The sequence below is a fragment of the Aethalodelphis obliquidens genome, unplaced genomic scaffold (genome assembly GCF_003676395.1).
Source record: "Aethalodelphis obliquidens isolate GAN/ISIS:26980383/991018 unplaced genomic scaffold, ASM367639v1 scaffold6, whole genome shotgun sequence".
Classification (NCBI taxonomy): domain Eukaryota; kingdom Metazoa; phylum Chordata; class Mammalia; order Artiodactyla; family Delphinidae; genus Aethalodelphis; species Aethalodelphis obliquidens.
In genome coordinates this window covers 45,818,237-45,832,014 of record NW_020837950.1, presented here as the reverse complement: position 1 = coordinate 45,832,014, position 13,778 = coordinate 45,818,237, and the positions used below count along the sequence as shown (strand labels likewise).

General features: G+C 35.1%; 1 protein-coding gene across 5 annotated transcripts in view; it reads right to left on the bottom strand.

Moving 5' to 3' along the window:
* The window catches only part of SEC24B (SEC24 homolog B, COPII component), a 94,035-nt gene that overhangs the window by 21,370 nt on the left and 58,887 nt on the right, over positions 1-13,778 (bottom strand). For 3 of the 5 annotated variants that reach the window (XR_003432238.1, XM_027103484.1, XM_027103486.1), the window contains 5 exons: positions 7,401-7,585; positions 4,619-4,721; positions 2,018-2,144; positions 1,209-1,318; positions 9-121 (listed from right to left, as the gene is read on the bottom strand). Coding sequence is in view for 4 of the 5 variants with exons in the window: in XM_027103484.1 (XP_026959285.1) it covers positions 9-121; positions 1,209-1,318; positions 2,018-2,144; positions 4,619-4,721; positions 7,401-7,585 (638 nt within the window). In the remaining variant the exon portion in view is untranslated. The remainder of the gene's footprint in view (positions 1-8; positions 122-1,208; positions 1,319-2,017; positions 2,145-4,618; positions 4,722-7,400; positions 7,586-13,778) is intronic. The other 2 variants (XM_027103485.1, XM_027103488.1) reach the window with 1 other exon arrangement.

The window sequence follows — 13,778 nt, the reverse complement described above, 5'->3', positions numbered from 1 at the left end:
ATTCTTACTTGTCTAGATTTTCTAACAGTGACTGGCACAAAATTGTCAAATATCCAGCTTCCACTGCATTATGAGACACATCTAAAACAAACAAGTAAACTGCTGGTTGAGGTGGACGAAGCTGAAAGGAATAGAAATAATGTAACGTATTTAGTAGGTATAATTTATTCTTTTTATATCACAAATACTACTGGATATTTACTGAGTGTATTCGGAAAAAAAAAAAAAGGAAGATATGCCAATCAAGAATCATATAGGTCATATGCTAAAAATTAAAGATTACTTCTTACTTCACCACTTCAATTAGACTGATTCCTAAGGAGCCAGAACAGAGTTGGGAATATAATAAGTTGTGAAGAAGAAGCTGAGAGTAAAAGTGACCATGAGTTAAAATGGAAAACATATTAATATGGAAATAGACGAGAAAACAGTAGTTGGGCAGATGCGAAATTGGACACAAAGGATCATAAAAAAAAATCACAGAAATAAAGAAGGAAATGGGTCAAGCACCAGGAACTTCATACACATTAGCTGTCCCTATTCACCTTTTCCCACTAGCAACATTTTACATTTATGCAGACAACAAAGATTGGAAGTGAGGACACAGAAGAAATGCAAGTTATTATACAGATATTTTAAATGAGTAGAAATAATAAAGAAATGAGCAGAACTTAGGCAAAGAATTTGTTTTTGTAAGCGGAAAAGAAGAATGAGATCTGAAGAATCAGTATAATTAAAAAACAGGTAGAATTTTATGATGAAGTGGAAAGAGAAAAGTCAGATGCAAGTTAATATCCATTTATCTTGATATCTGTACTGGGTGAACCAGTAAGATGGTGGTATCTTTAAGAGCGTGAAAATGGCAGTTTTTGGCAAAAACACGAGTTTTTCTGTTTAAGGAAAATGGTAAAAAGAATATTTATATTCATTCCATGCAAGTAATCAAATCAAAATGACAACAAATTGTAGATGCTAGTGCTCATCATGAAACATTACCGATGTTTCTTAGTGATATAACTGCATTCTTCTAGGAGATCAAGTAATCTTTACAAAGAGCTTTCTATTTATTAAGTATAAACTTTCAGCACTATTTCAAAAAATTCATACTATGGACAATTTCAAAATTTAAACAAGAATTCACTTAACAGCAAATTACAAATGACCAATACAATTGCATCCCACGACTAATTTTAACACTGAATAGTTACCATATAATCTGAAGATGCAATGAACTCCACGGTTGAATTCTGAACTTCTGGCCGTTTATGAGGCTCTCCATAAGATCGGGTAAGGGGATTATACATAAATTCTTCAGGAACTAGATAAGATTAGGAATCCAGTACAAATTTAGTAACACATATACATGCCGAGAAATAAACTCCTCTATCATCAATATTTATGAGGTTTACAACAGTTCTGTGAAGATCTAATGATAAAAACTAATGCCTTAAGCCCTCTTTAAAAAAATAAACCGGAAGGATAAAAAACTTATTTACTGAAATCTGATGAGAAAACCAGGATACAAGTAATCTTGCTTCTTAGGCTTGTGTCCTATTTCTTATATCACATGACATGGAAAAGAAATCAGACAGAAACACAGATTCGAAAGCAATTATACGAAGAGGACCTAAGAATGACTAAAGGGGACAACAGATACACATGCACACATGTGTTCACACATACTGGCAGAGATCCACACTGAGTTGAATGAACCAAATGTACAAACAGAAGACAACCTTAACTTGTCAGGGTCAAGCATAATTAGTCTGCATGATCTCATCTGCATGGCCTTCACTGCTGGTTTTACGAATTCTTTTTACTTTCCCCTCCCTGTCACTCTCCTCATTATCAATTATTCCCTTGGCCAGCCAAAACGAAGTGTCCCTAGCCTGTATTCTCTCCATTAAAAGTGGCATGGAAGTTTTTAAAGCAATGAGGAGAGAGAGACCAGATAATGGCAAAAATGTCAAAATGTTTAAAATATAAAACACACTTATTTTAAGAATCTGAAACTCACCATCATTAACTCTATAGCACAAATTGCATTTCCATCTACGTTGATCAATGAAGGATACAAAAGGGTTGATATATGTTCGACAAGATCGGCACCTCACAATGGTATTGGATGTTATCACTGGTAATTGCTAGGAAATAAAATAAAGCTGTTGTAGCAGAAAAAGCACTCCAGAGGAAAATGGACCACACACTGCTCTGCTCCATATGCAGAACAGAAACCACACTTGTGTTTTGAAATTGAAACATTTTAATAAAATCCAGTGGTGCACTGAGCAACACAAGCAGCTATCAAGTTTTCTCCCTCTTCTGTCGCAAACTATAAAATAACACTAAAATAAAGTCAAACCAAATGTAATGAAAGTTACTGGCAGACAAGAAAAGCCTGGTTGGCCAAGAAAATAGAATAACCTCAGCTATCAGCTGAACTCAAGGAACAAGAGTGAGAAAGAAACATGCGCCATATAAAAATGCCTTTGTCTTTGCTGCTTGCCTGCACCTGGTAACAGACTCTCAAGACACTGCTTGTTAGACAGCCACACAGTCCTGTTGGGGACTGTGGCCACGAGAAACCAAACACAATGTGCCTCAAACACTATCCATCTCTTTATGCTTAGTTTGGGAAAGGAACTTTCTATTCAATATAAGAAATTTAGAAAATATGATACATATTATTCTATCTCCCTGAATTAACCCCTGATAACATTTTAGTATATTTCCTTCTGGCTTTTTTCCTCCCTATCCATACACAAACATTTATTTTTGTACTTAATTTTTTTCACAAAAATAATTTTTATTATATAACTACATATCATTTGTGAAAAAAATCAGGAAACATGTTTAACTGAAAATAAGAAAATAAAAAATTATCCAGAATTCTACATTCCAGAGGAAGTCACTGCTGCCAATTTAGTGTATATACTTCCAGAAGGTATCACATATGGAATATGTATTTAGACAAAAATTTTCGGGGACTTCCCCGGTGGTGCAGTGGTTAAGAATCTGCCTGCTAATGCAGGGGACATGGATTCGAACCCTGGTCCGGGAAGATCCCACATGCCACGGAGCAACTAAGCCCATGCGCCCCAACTACTGAGCCTGCGCTCTAAAGCCCATGTGCCTAGAGACCATGCTCCATAACAAGAGAAGCCACTGCAATGAGAAGAATGAGAAGCCCGCGCACTGCAACGAAAAGTAGCCCCCGGTCGCTGCAACTAGAGAAAGCCCGTGCGCAGCAACAAAGACCCAATGCAGCCAAAAAAAAAAAAAAAAAAAAAAATTTCACCTATGTATATGGGAAATTAACTATATTGGTTTCGCGATAAAGGTTGCAATTTTCTTACAGGTGATCAAATAGTATTTACTGAATGAATAAATTCAAGGATGTCTGGGTGCAGAGGAATATCCTATTTTTAGGAGACAGAAGAAAGGAAAGCAGGTAATAACAGAGAACTTTTGGTTTTGGGGGCACTAATGAGATAAGTAATAGAGCTCATCCACCCAGACGATACACCAGGGGTTTGTGGCCACCAGATGGAGGCTGCCAGCTAAACTTCTCCATAAGGTGAGGAAATATTCAATAAAGAAAATCTAAATTCAAGGTACTTATTGCATATTATAATTATTTTATTTTCTATTCACTTTGCTCCTTTCTATACATCCTAGTAGGAAAGAAAGCTCCACGAGGAAGCAATGACCTCTGTATCCTCAGCACCCAGCATGATAGTCAATAAATATTTTTTGGTTGAATGAGAGTAAAAGAAACTCAGTAGCGATGAATGCAGAAAACCACAGTCATAAAAATGTGTGAGGGAGAAATGCAACTTAAAGTATAAATAGAATGTATCTGGATACACGTTATTTCTGAAGTTCAGATATTTTAATTTAAATTCAACATATCTGCAATGAAATACCAGAAGTATGTGTAAAAATCCAGCAAGCTAGGTAAAGTAAACTTTACTGTGGAAACTTTAAAAAGTAATGTTTTAATTCAATAGACTTGAAGCATTTAAACTTTATTATTACAAAGGTTATTTGATTAATACAGTTGGGAACAATCATACGGTTTTCCTCCCTAAATGCATATCATTGCTGGTGTTTCCTTTATGTTTAAAAAAGAACTCCTAAAGTTTATCTATGCTCTACGCCCTTTCCAACTTCTAAAACTACTAACCTTTCAAAATCCAGCTTAGATCTCATTACTTGTAGAAAAGTCTGCTACTGTACCCAGAGGAAATCCCTTCCAATACTATATTCACCACCTAAGTTACTTCATAGAATTTGATTAGTTACATGTATTAGTTTTCCTGCACTGTAATTATTTGCACTGTAATTATTTGGGTTATCTTTGTCCCCTGTTAGATAAGAATTTCTTAGGGGCAACATCAGTGACTTAATTATCTTTGTATTTACCAGTGCTTAGTTTAAGGCCTGTCGCAAAGCAGGTGACAGAAAATGTTTGCTGTATTGAAACTGACAGAAATGATTAATTCTAACTTCAAATGACAGAAAATGAAAAAAATTCTAAGAAAATATACAATCTGAATACCTCGCACATAAGTACACAGGTCAGTACCCACTAATATTTTAAAATATGTTACTTTACCGTTAAGTCTCTGAAGGGATGTAACAACAATCCTAAAGGAAGCTTAGCTTTATTCAGTAAAGCCTGTGTCTGTGGGATATTTGTCAAAGTACACCGAAATGAACTGCAAAGATATAAACAACAGAGACTACGTTAGCTATCAGAGATAAAAAACAATATTGATGTAGATAGTTGTAGATAACTAAACATTTAAGGGCATACATGAAAATCATTTGGGTATATTACATAACTATAATTAGGAGGGTCCTGATTACTTTAAATGGGCATATATGTAATTTATATGTCAAAAGGCCTAAATTAAGGACTCAACATTTTCATGGTGAAAAAGTACAACACATTCAGGAACAAAGAGTAACTCCATCATGACTATCAGGGCATGAACAGGAGGGAGCAGAAAACATGAGTGAAAAGGTACAGCTTTCATGATGCTGTTCTTGCTTTGCTGTCATTCTTCATCTGCTGAACTCCTAATCTTTCTATGAAACTCATCAAAGTTATAGCTTCTTGTGAAACCATCCTCACCCTTGATCGCAAGTCAGGAAGAAAGACTTCTTCCTCTGTGCTCTGAGATCTACTTATGCTTCTGTGTTATCAATTAGTCTGATCTGCTTTAGTTGGCTGTGTACTTTCTTTATCTTCTCCATTTGAGATTAGAGATCATTTTGTCCTTGTGTCACCCTAGCACTATTCCTCTCATAGAGTAAGTAACTTAAGGTCAGTAGACACAGAATCAATAAAGGAGCAACCAAAGAGATAAGAAGCATAGGAACTGGAAACCGTGACAGGAATTTTAAGGAGTGCTTGACAGTATGTAGAGATATCCAGTTACGGGTTGACTCCACGCTGGTGATGTTCCGTGAACATGCCAAGTTGGTTCTGGCTTCAGGACTTCTGCATTTGCTGTTCACGCAGCTTGGCACACTCTTTTTCCAGAGTCACATCCTGCTCTCTCATTTCATTCAGATCTCTATTCAAATGTTAATAACTCCTTGGGAAAACCCATCCCGACTCCTCAATTAAAAATAGTCACCCTCCACCCTTACTACTCCCTACTTCATAGTTATTCTCTGAAATTACATTTACATTATACACCCATTGGTCTGACTGTTCACAATGTGTCTTCCCTAATAGGATATTGGTTGTATGAGATTGAGAACTTTGTTTTGTTTACTGCTTCATTCCCAGCACCTAGAAACAGTGCCTGGCACTTTATTTAGAAGGCATTCAGTAAATATTGAATGATTGAGGTTAACATGTAGGCACAATTATTATTCCTGTTTTACAGTTGACAATACTGAGGTTTGAGAAGTTGAGTAATTGGCAGCTTCACGGCTACTTATCAGTGGAACCATGGTATGAACCTAGGTCTGTCAAACTCTAAAGCCTATACTCTAAAGCCTATTACTCTGCTTTGTTGTTTGGATAAGAGATATTTTCACAGGAAACACATAACTGAGTAGAAACACAGACACCATTCCCTACCTATATGATCTCTTACACATATACATAGACTCTATTTACCTACTTGGGGGATGCCTAACCATTCATATTACAAGGCCATAATCCACATACTTATCGACCTGATGGCAAGTTACATTCAGAAGGACAGGCAGCTACTTTCAATCTAGAATCAATGATTATACATTTTTATAGAAATGATCTTGGCACTGTCTTCAGCACTGATGGGGGTGCTGGTGGTAGGGTGTGGCAGAAGAGGTGGAACCCTTGAAGCACCTCCATTTCCTGTTTCCTGTATTGGAAATCTATATAAGACTTTGGTTGAAAAAAAGAGGAACTTAGTTTTTTTAAAAGCTAGAAAACTACTGCCTTTAGAAAAAGAATATGTGTGTGTGTGTGTGTGTGTGTGTGTGTGTGTGTATGTATATATATATATATATATATATATATAGTCTCTAAAGAACACTAATCCTAATGCAAGGAAGAAATGTTGTCTGTGATGTTGTTGTGAATCAGAGTTGTTTGTGAATGTTGTCTGTGAATCATAGTTTACTTTTCGAGGAGAGATTCCACAAGCAGGAGGATGTCTGGGTGCAGAGGAATATCCTATTCTTAGGAGACAGAAGAAAGGAAAGCAGGTAATAACAGAGAACTTTTGGTTTTGGGGGTACTATGAGGTAAGTAACAGAGCTCATCCACCCAGACGATACACCAGGGGTTTGTGGCCACCAGATGGAGGCTGCCAGCTAAACTTCTCCATAAGGTGAGGAAATATTCAATAAAGAAAATCCAAATCTAAATTCAGGCTGGACAAATATGCCTGGGGGCAATGGTCTTCTCATTCTACACTGAGTGGGAAAAGAAAATTCAGAGAAAAATTATTTATCTAAACCTGTTCTTGGGATTACACAAATGACGTTTGTATCCTTTTCAAGCAGAGACTGAAGTGCATAAAATTTTAAAGACTTCACCTTATTTAAAAGACATCAGAAGTTACTACTGGTGAAAAGTGAGGAAAAAGAAATTTAAGAAAAAAAATATAGTTAGATTTGGGTTCCTAAAACACTTCACTAAAATACAAAAAAATTTTCCTAGCATTAGATGATAGGGAATGAGATTGGATGGCGACAGAGATGGGGACAGGATCCAATGACCTAAATTGAATTTTACGTCTAGAATTTCTATACAAACTAATTTACAAGAGTTCACATTAACAAAACTTCCAATCAAGGAATTAATACCATAGTACTTTTACTATTTTTGAAAGTCACACAATGTTTTTGACAAGGTTTTACTTACTAAAGGTTATAAATTAAATACTTACTCTGGGCTACAGTTTAATTTTTTGAGGTCTAAATTCAGGTTAGGTACAGGAGCCCAAACAGGAGTCATGGGTAAAATATTTCTCTCCTGAGTAAGGTTTACAGGTCTCAAACTTTCTGGTTGTGAAGAACTCTGAAGACTCAAACCTCCCAGACTGGAGGACAGCTGGTTCATACCAGGATACTGCTGAAAAGGCAATTCAAAGCAAAACAAAAGAACAATGTTAACAAACATGAATAAAATTTATTATCCTATATATAGGATGTTAACATACAGAAAAGCAAGAAGCTAAAAAAAAAAAATTTAAATCTGGCTTTGTAACAGTAAAATAACTTACTAGGACAGCTCAGTTTAAAGCACTCTTGAAAAAACTCAAAGCAAAAATGCTGAATAAATTTAAACCTTATTTGCATGATTCAACTCCACAACAAAATTTAAATAACGCTTTTTTCAACACCAAGAATTTGGTTTCTCTGAATATCTTTCTTACTGGAAAAGCAGGGTAAATGCTTGTTTTTAAAGTTTTTTCAATTTTCAGAATGAGTTGATGCCATAGAAATGACAATGATGTTCAATGAGTTCTGCTTTGCTTATTTTTTGCTTTCCTTTATATTTTTAGTATTATTCTGAATTCATGCCTTCTATTAACTCAAAGTGACTTAACGAATTAGTTACTATTCACTTTGATGGCCAAACTGCCCAATTTTTGGCCAGTGAGATCCCCTTAAAGCTGACCCCAGTGTCCTTTTGATATGAACCCATTGCCTTTGTTAGCTTCCTTGCTTTCTGGCATGACATTTTGTACCATTCCTCCTTCAGACTCCAAATTAATCATTTATCCAAAAAGGATTCTTGGTTCCTTTTAAGTAAGGATGGTATCTAGAGACCATAATCTGGATAATAAGGGTGCTCACTGCTAGTGTTTATTACTTCCAGACTTCTACAATACGTAGAGATAGAAAACATAATACATTTTTAAATAGAAGAAAAAGAATAATCAGTTCACATTGACATTTCCAATTCAAATTTAAGATGATGGTGTTTTAATTTAACTTTTTTGATTTTATGCCTGCATCTCTCTTCTCTTTTGCTGAAAATCTTGATTCCTAATGGTAACAGCCTTACTTATTTGTTTTATCCTACAATATATTAAAATAGTTCCAAAATGACAACACTAATATTATTATAAATGTAAAGTTATTAAATTAAAGATTTCTTTGTAGTTCTTTTTGTCCTTGGATTATTTCCCATTGAGAACATACAAAATACTGAGTTTTAAGATTAGTTAGAACAATACTTTTTTTTCTGTATCAGAATGTATCCAACTTGATAAACTGGTTTGCTTGTTTTTGTTTGATTTTAATTTTTAAGGATTGCTTTTCATCTTTTTTTCCACTTAATAATCTTTTTGAGTAAACAAAATTTACCTAATTCTAATGTCAAAACTTTACAATAATTCAGAGATATCTTGTTTCACTCTTGATCCCCCCCAAGTAACTATTTTTATTAATCTTCCATTGTCTGCATCTACAAATATAAACTAATATATACACTGCTCTAAATATGACCCCTTTTTTCACCTAAAAAAAAAAGTCCTGGCAATAACTCTATGTCTGTATATAGAGATTTTTCCACATTCTTTTTTGTAGTTATCGAGCACTCCATTATGTGAATGTACTGCAGAATTCCAGCTAATCAGTGCAAAATGATAAAGTCAGGAAAATCACTATTTTACAATCCATATGGAAATAAATGATACAGGTAATGGTCATCTGGAATAGACGATAAACAGATATCAATAGATGATAAAGCCACTGGGTGAAAGCATAATGAGGAACCTCACAATGAAAAGATCAGGTTGTCACCATATGAACCCACTAATCAATCGTAACACCACTAAAAGTGAGACAACCAAGTATTATTATGATGTACACAGAACCAAAATATATTGTATTTTGGCTTAGGGAAATAAATAAATGAAGTAATATACCTGACTATAATTGAGCCATTAGATCTAATTTCTAATACATAGAAGATGGAACAGAGGAACGAGTTAAATGATACCACAAGAAGCAATCAGCCAAATTCAGAATGTGGAACATTCTACAGGACAAGAGACCCAGGTTTTTCAAAGGTTCAAAGGCACAAAAAATAGGGGTGGAGCTTTGTTTTTAAATTAAAAAGGGAATTAAGAGACATAAGCAAATGCAATTAGTAAGTCTTGCTTAGCTCCTGATTTGAACAAACCAACTACAGAAGAGCAATACTGAAACAGTCGGGCAAATCTGAATATGGACTGAATTTTAAACAACATTTAGAAATAATTGTTAATTTTGTTGGATATGATAGTGGTATTGTGGTTTGCAAGAAATTATCTTTTCCATCTCCCTGCCTCCCCTTGACCAGGATTAGCTTTAAAGCCCTCAGTAAGAAAAGGTAGGGGTGTGTGTGTGTGTGTGTGTGTGTGTGTGTCTGTGTGTGTCTGTGTGTGTGTGTGTGTGTGTGTGTGTGTGTGTGTGTGTAGAGGATAGGTCAAACAAGTATAACAAACTGTTGACAGTAACTGAAGCTGATGATCCTAAGGGAAAAAAACCAAAACTGGGTAATACTAGAGATTCTTTCAGTTTTCAGTAGAGCTGTAAAGGAGGAGACAAAAATGATTACATGGATCAGTAACAGTGCATAATAGAAAACCTCAAACAGACCCAAGTTTAAGATAAGAATTTAGAATATAAGAATTTAAATTTAAGAATTTAGGATACAAAATAAGGGTGGAATGTTTAATCAATGAGGAAAGATAGATTATTTAATAAATGTCAGTGAAATTAGAGCTAACTATTGAATATATATGGGGGGGAGAAATGAGATTTATTATTTACATTATGTACCAAAACAAAACCTTAAAAGATGCAAAAAAGTGAATTCACCAAAGTAAAAAAATATATAGAGAGGGAATTTTTCCCTAATCTTAAGGTTGAAAAGGCCTTTAAAAGATACAAAGGTAAATGGGCTTCCCTAGTGGCGCAGTGGTTTAGAGTCTGCCTGACGATGCAGGGGACATGGGTTCATGCCCTGGTCCGGGAAGATCCCACGTGCCGCGGAGCGGCTAGGCCCGTGAGCCATGGCCGCTGAGCCTGCGCGTCTGGAGCCTGTGCTCCGCAACGGGAGAGGCCACAACAGTGAGAGGCCCGCGTACCGCAAAAAAAAAAAAGATACAAAGGTAAAAACAAAAGAAATTATAATATGACTCTATAAAATTAAACATTTCTCCAATTAAGAAAAAAACATTAAAATTAAAAACAAGTGTCAAGCTGGGGGAAAAAACTGCAATATATTATTAGACAAAAACGTTACAAACTAGAAGAACCTGAATAGCATAATGGTGAAAGAATATGAACAGGGATTTCAGTAAAGAAACACAAATAACTAATAATTATGAAAATAATTTAATATTTTTGCTTATAAAATATAATACTTGACATATTTAGTAATATGGAAAAGTAGGCAAGGACACTTTTTCTAGGAATATAAATTGGTACATTATTTCTCCATACCTGACCACCAAATGCTGATCAACTAATGTCTACTATACATCTCCACTTGGATGTCTATTAGGTATTCTAACTTAATATGGCCAATTCGATTCCTATTCCCAGAACTATTTCTGTCTTTACCATCTAAGTAAATACACTACCCTCTATCCAGATGCCCTGCCAAAAACCTACGTGTTATCCTTGATGCTTCCTTTCTCTCACCCACCACATCCGATCCATCAATAAGCCAAAAGATATCCCTTATCCATCCACTTTTCACTACCTCTGCCAATACCACCTTAGAAGAAAGCACAATCATCTATTTCTGGGATGACGGCAAAGCTTCCATTTGTCTCCCTGTTTCCATTTTTATCTTTTCAAATACTCCCAGCCCTAATCCGTTCTTCACATAGTAGCCAAATGAGTCTCTAAATACGTAAATCAGATTTCATTCCATTACATAAAATCTCCTATGTTTTCCCTTTGCACTTGATGTAAAATCCAAGCTTCTGACTATGGTTCTTCCCTAGCTCTCTGATCTCATTCCTATTATTCTTCCCATTGCTAAATGAGTTCCAGCCACACTGGGACTTTGGTCCTAAAACATGTTAAAGTTGCTCCTGCCTTAACGTTTCTGTATATATGTTTTCTTAGCCTGAAATCCTCTACCCCCAGATTTTTCCATGTCTGGCTTTTCCTGTCATTCAAATATTAACTCAAACATAACTTCTATAATGAGGGCCTTCCTGACTATTTACTCTTTATACCCAACCCCTGCAATTTCTTCCACTCCTCTTGATTCATAGCACTTGTAACTATTTGAAATTAGCTTGTTTTTGTTTTTTAAAGTCTTTATTGAATTTGTTACAATATTGCTTCTGTTTTATGTTTTGGTTTTTTGGCCACTAGGCATGGGGATCCTAGCTCCCTGACCAGGGACCGAACCCACACCCACTGCACTAGAAGGCAAAGTCTTAACCACTGGACTGCCAGGGAAGTCCCTGAAACTAGTTTGTTAATTTATTGCTTTACTTACTTACTGTCCCATTGGCCCTGCCTTCCCACCAAGTTGCTCGAGAGAGGGAACTCTGTTTTGTTCACTTAGCTTCCTCTCGTAACCTCAGTGCCTAGAGTAGGGCTGCCACACAGTAGAAACTCAGTTAAGTTTTCACTGAATGAATAAGTAGAGAGAAATTCTAAAGACTGGTGAAATTAGGTGCTATGATTCACTAATTTCACCTGAAGAGATTTCATCTAAGGAAATAATGAGACGAAGGCACAAGGTTTGTGCACAGGTGTATATTTTGATTTTGACACTCAAGTTATGCCCAATAGTGGCAGACTAGGTGATTATAAAATGTTATGCAGTTATCAGATGAAGGATATGTAATAATATAGAAAGGTTTCCTCTTACGTTGTCCAAGGATTTAAAAAAAATGAAAAACAATGTCCATATTTATCAGCTTATTTGTTTGTGTAAATAAGTCATTTACATGACCAGCTTCTTTACTGGCTTTCTCCTGCAAATGCATACAGCAAGAAACCCAGAAGGATAGCCTCCAACTGTTACTTTTATATCTTGATGGTGGGTGTATTGATTGATATTTATTTTCTTCTTTTTTGCTTATCTGCATTTTCCTACAGTTGATCATGCACATTTTTTTTTTTTTTGGTTAAAAAAAAAGCCATACAGTATCTGTATCTGGTTTTTTACATATTCACTAAAATATTTTTCTATTTTTTATTTTCATTTTTTAACATCAACTTTTTACCTGTTTTTCTACCCTGAAAAACTAATTTTAAGTTTTTTTCTTCCTCAAAGGGCAGCTATTGGGGTTTCCCACTACTTAATAAAGGTCAGCATAAATAAATGAACACAAAGAAATCCCTTAGATTTCAGAACCCTCCCACTGGGGTTATACTAAATGCAACATTTAAAGGCATTTCAGTTTTACTATAGAAAGCTGCTAAAAGTTAAATTAAAATATTCTAACTAGGATTCAAAAATAAATGGCTGCTTTTAAAATTAGCTTGTTAATGTTAAGATTAGATTAAAATCTATAACCTTTTTTTTAGTACACAGGTAAGAATTTAAAAGCACATCTTAGCTATGTGCTTAAATCATTATTGCTCAGTTACGCTGAAATAGTGGTGTTCCATCTGGACCAATAAAGTCATAAAGAAAATCTAACAAAATGGAAGGCAGGGAAATCTGTACTAACCAACCACATTTCTCCAGTGCCTCTCCCAGTTTCCTTCTTTCTTCTGTGCTTTAATTCTAAGATTAAATTCCAGGAACAAATGGTTTTCTTATCTCCCCTCTAATTTTCATCAGTTCACCACCAGATAAAATTTCTGTAAGGTGAGTCTACTATAAGCAGATTTTTATTGTAAGTAGAATGCTTTTGCCATTTAAATCGTTTCCTTATATTTTATTTTTTTCCCAATAAATATAAATGTAAAATACTTATTGTCCTATTATTGAACTGATATGGTATTTAACAGGTAACTCCAAGAAGGGTCATGTCAAAAGAGGTCATAGCAGTAATTATGAACAAACGTATTAATGAGCATGTATGTGTATGGAGGCTTTTACCAATGTCAGTTATATGTCACCGAGAGTTCTTCAAGTTAAGAACTGAGGCCAAAATCCCAAACCACACTTATACCATGTCATTTTTTGAGGAGAAAGGCAGTTTAGTAATACAGAATTTAAAATAACATTTACTTTAATTTCCCGATCATAAAATTAATACCTGTACGTTGCAGAGCCCCTGAAAAATAGAAGTACAATGCAGAAAAGAAAAATCACAGTAATACCTTTTATCTTCTTCTATGTACGCATG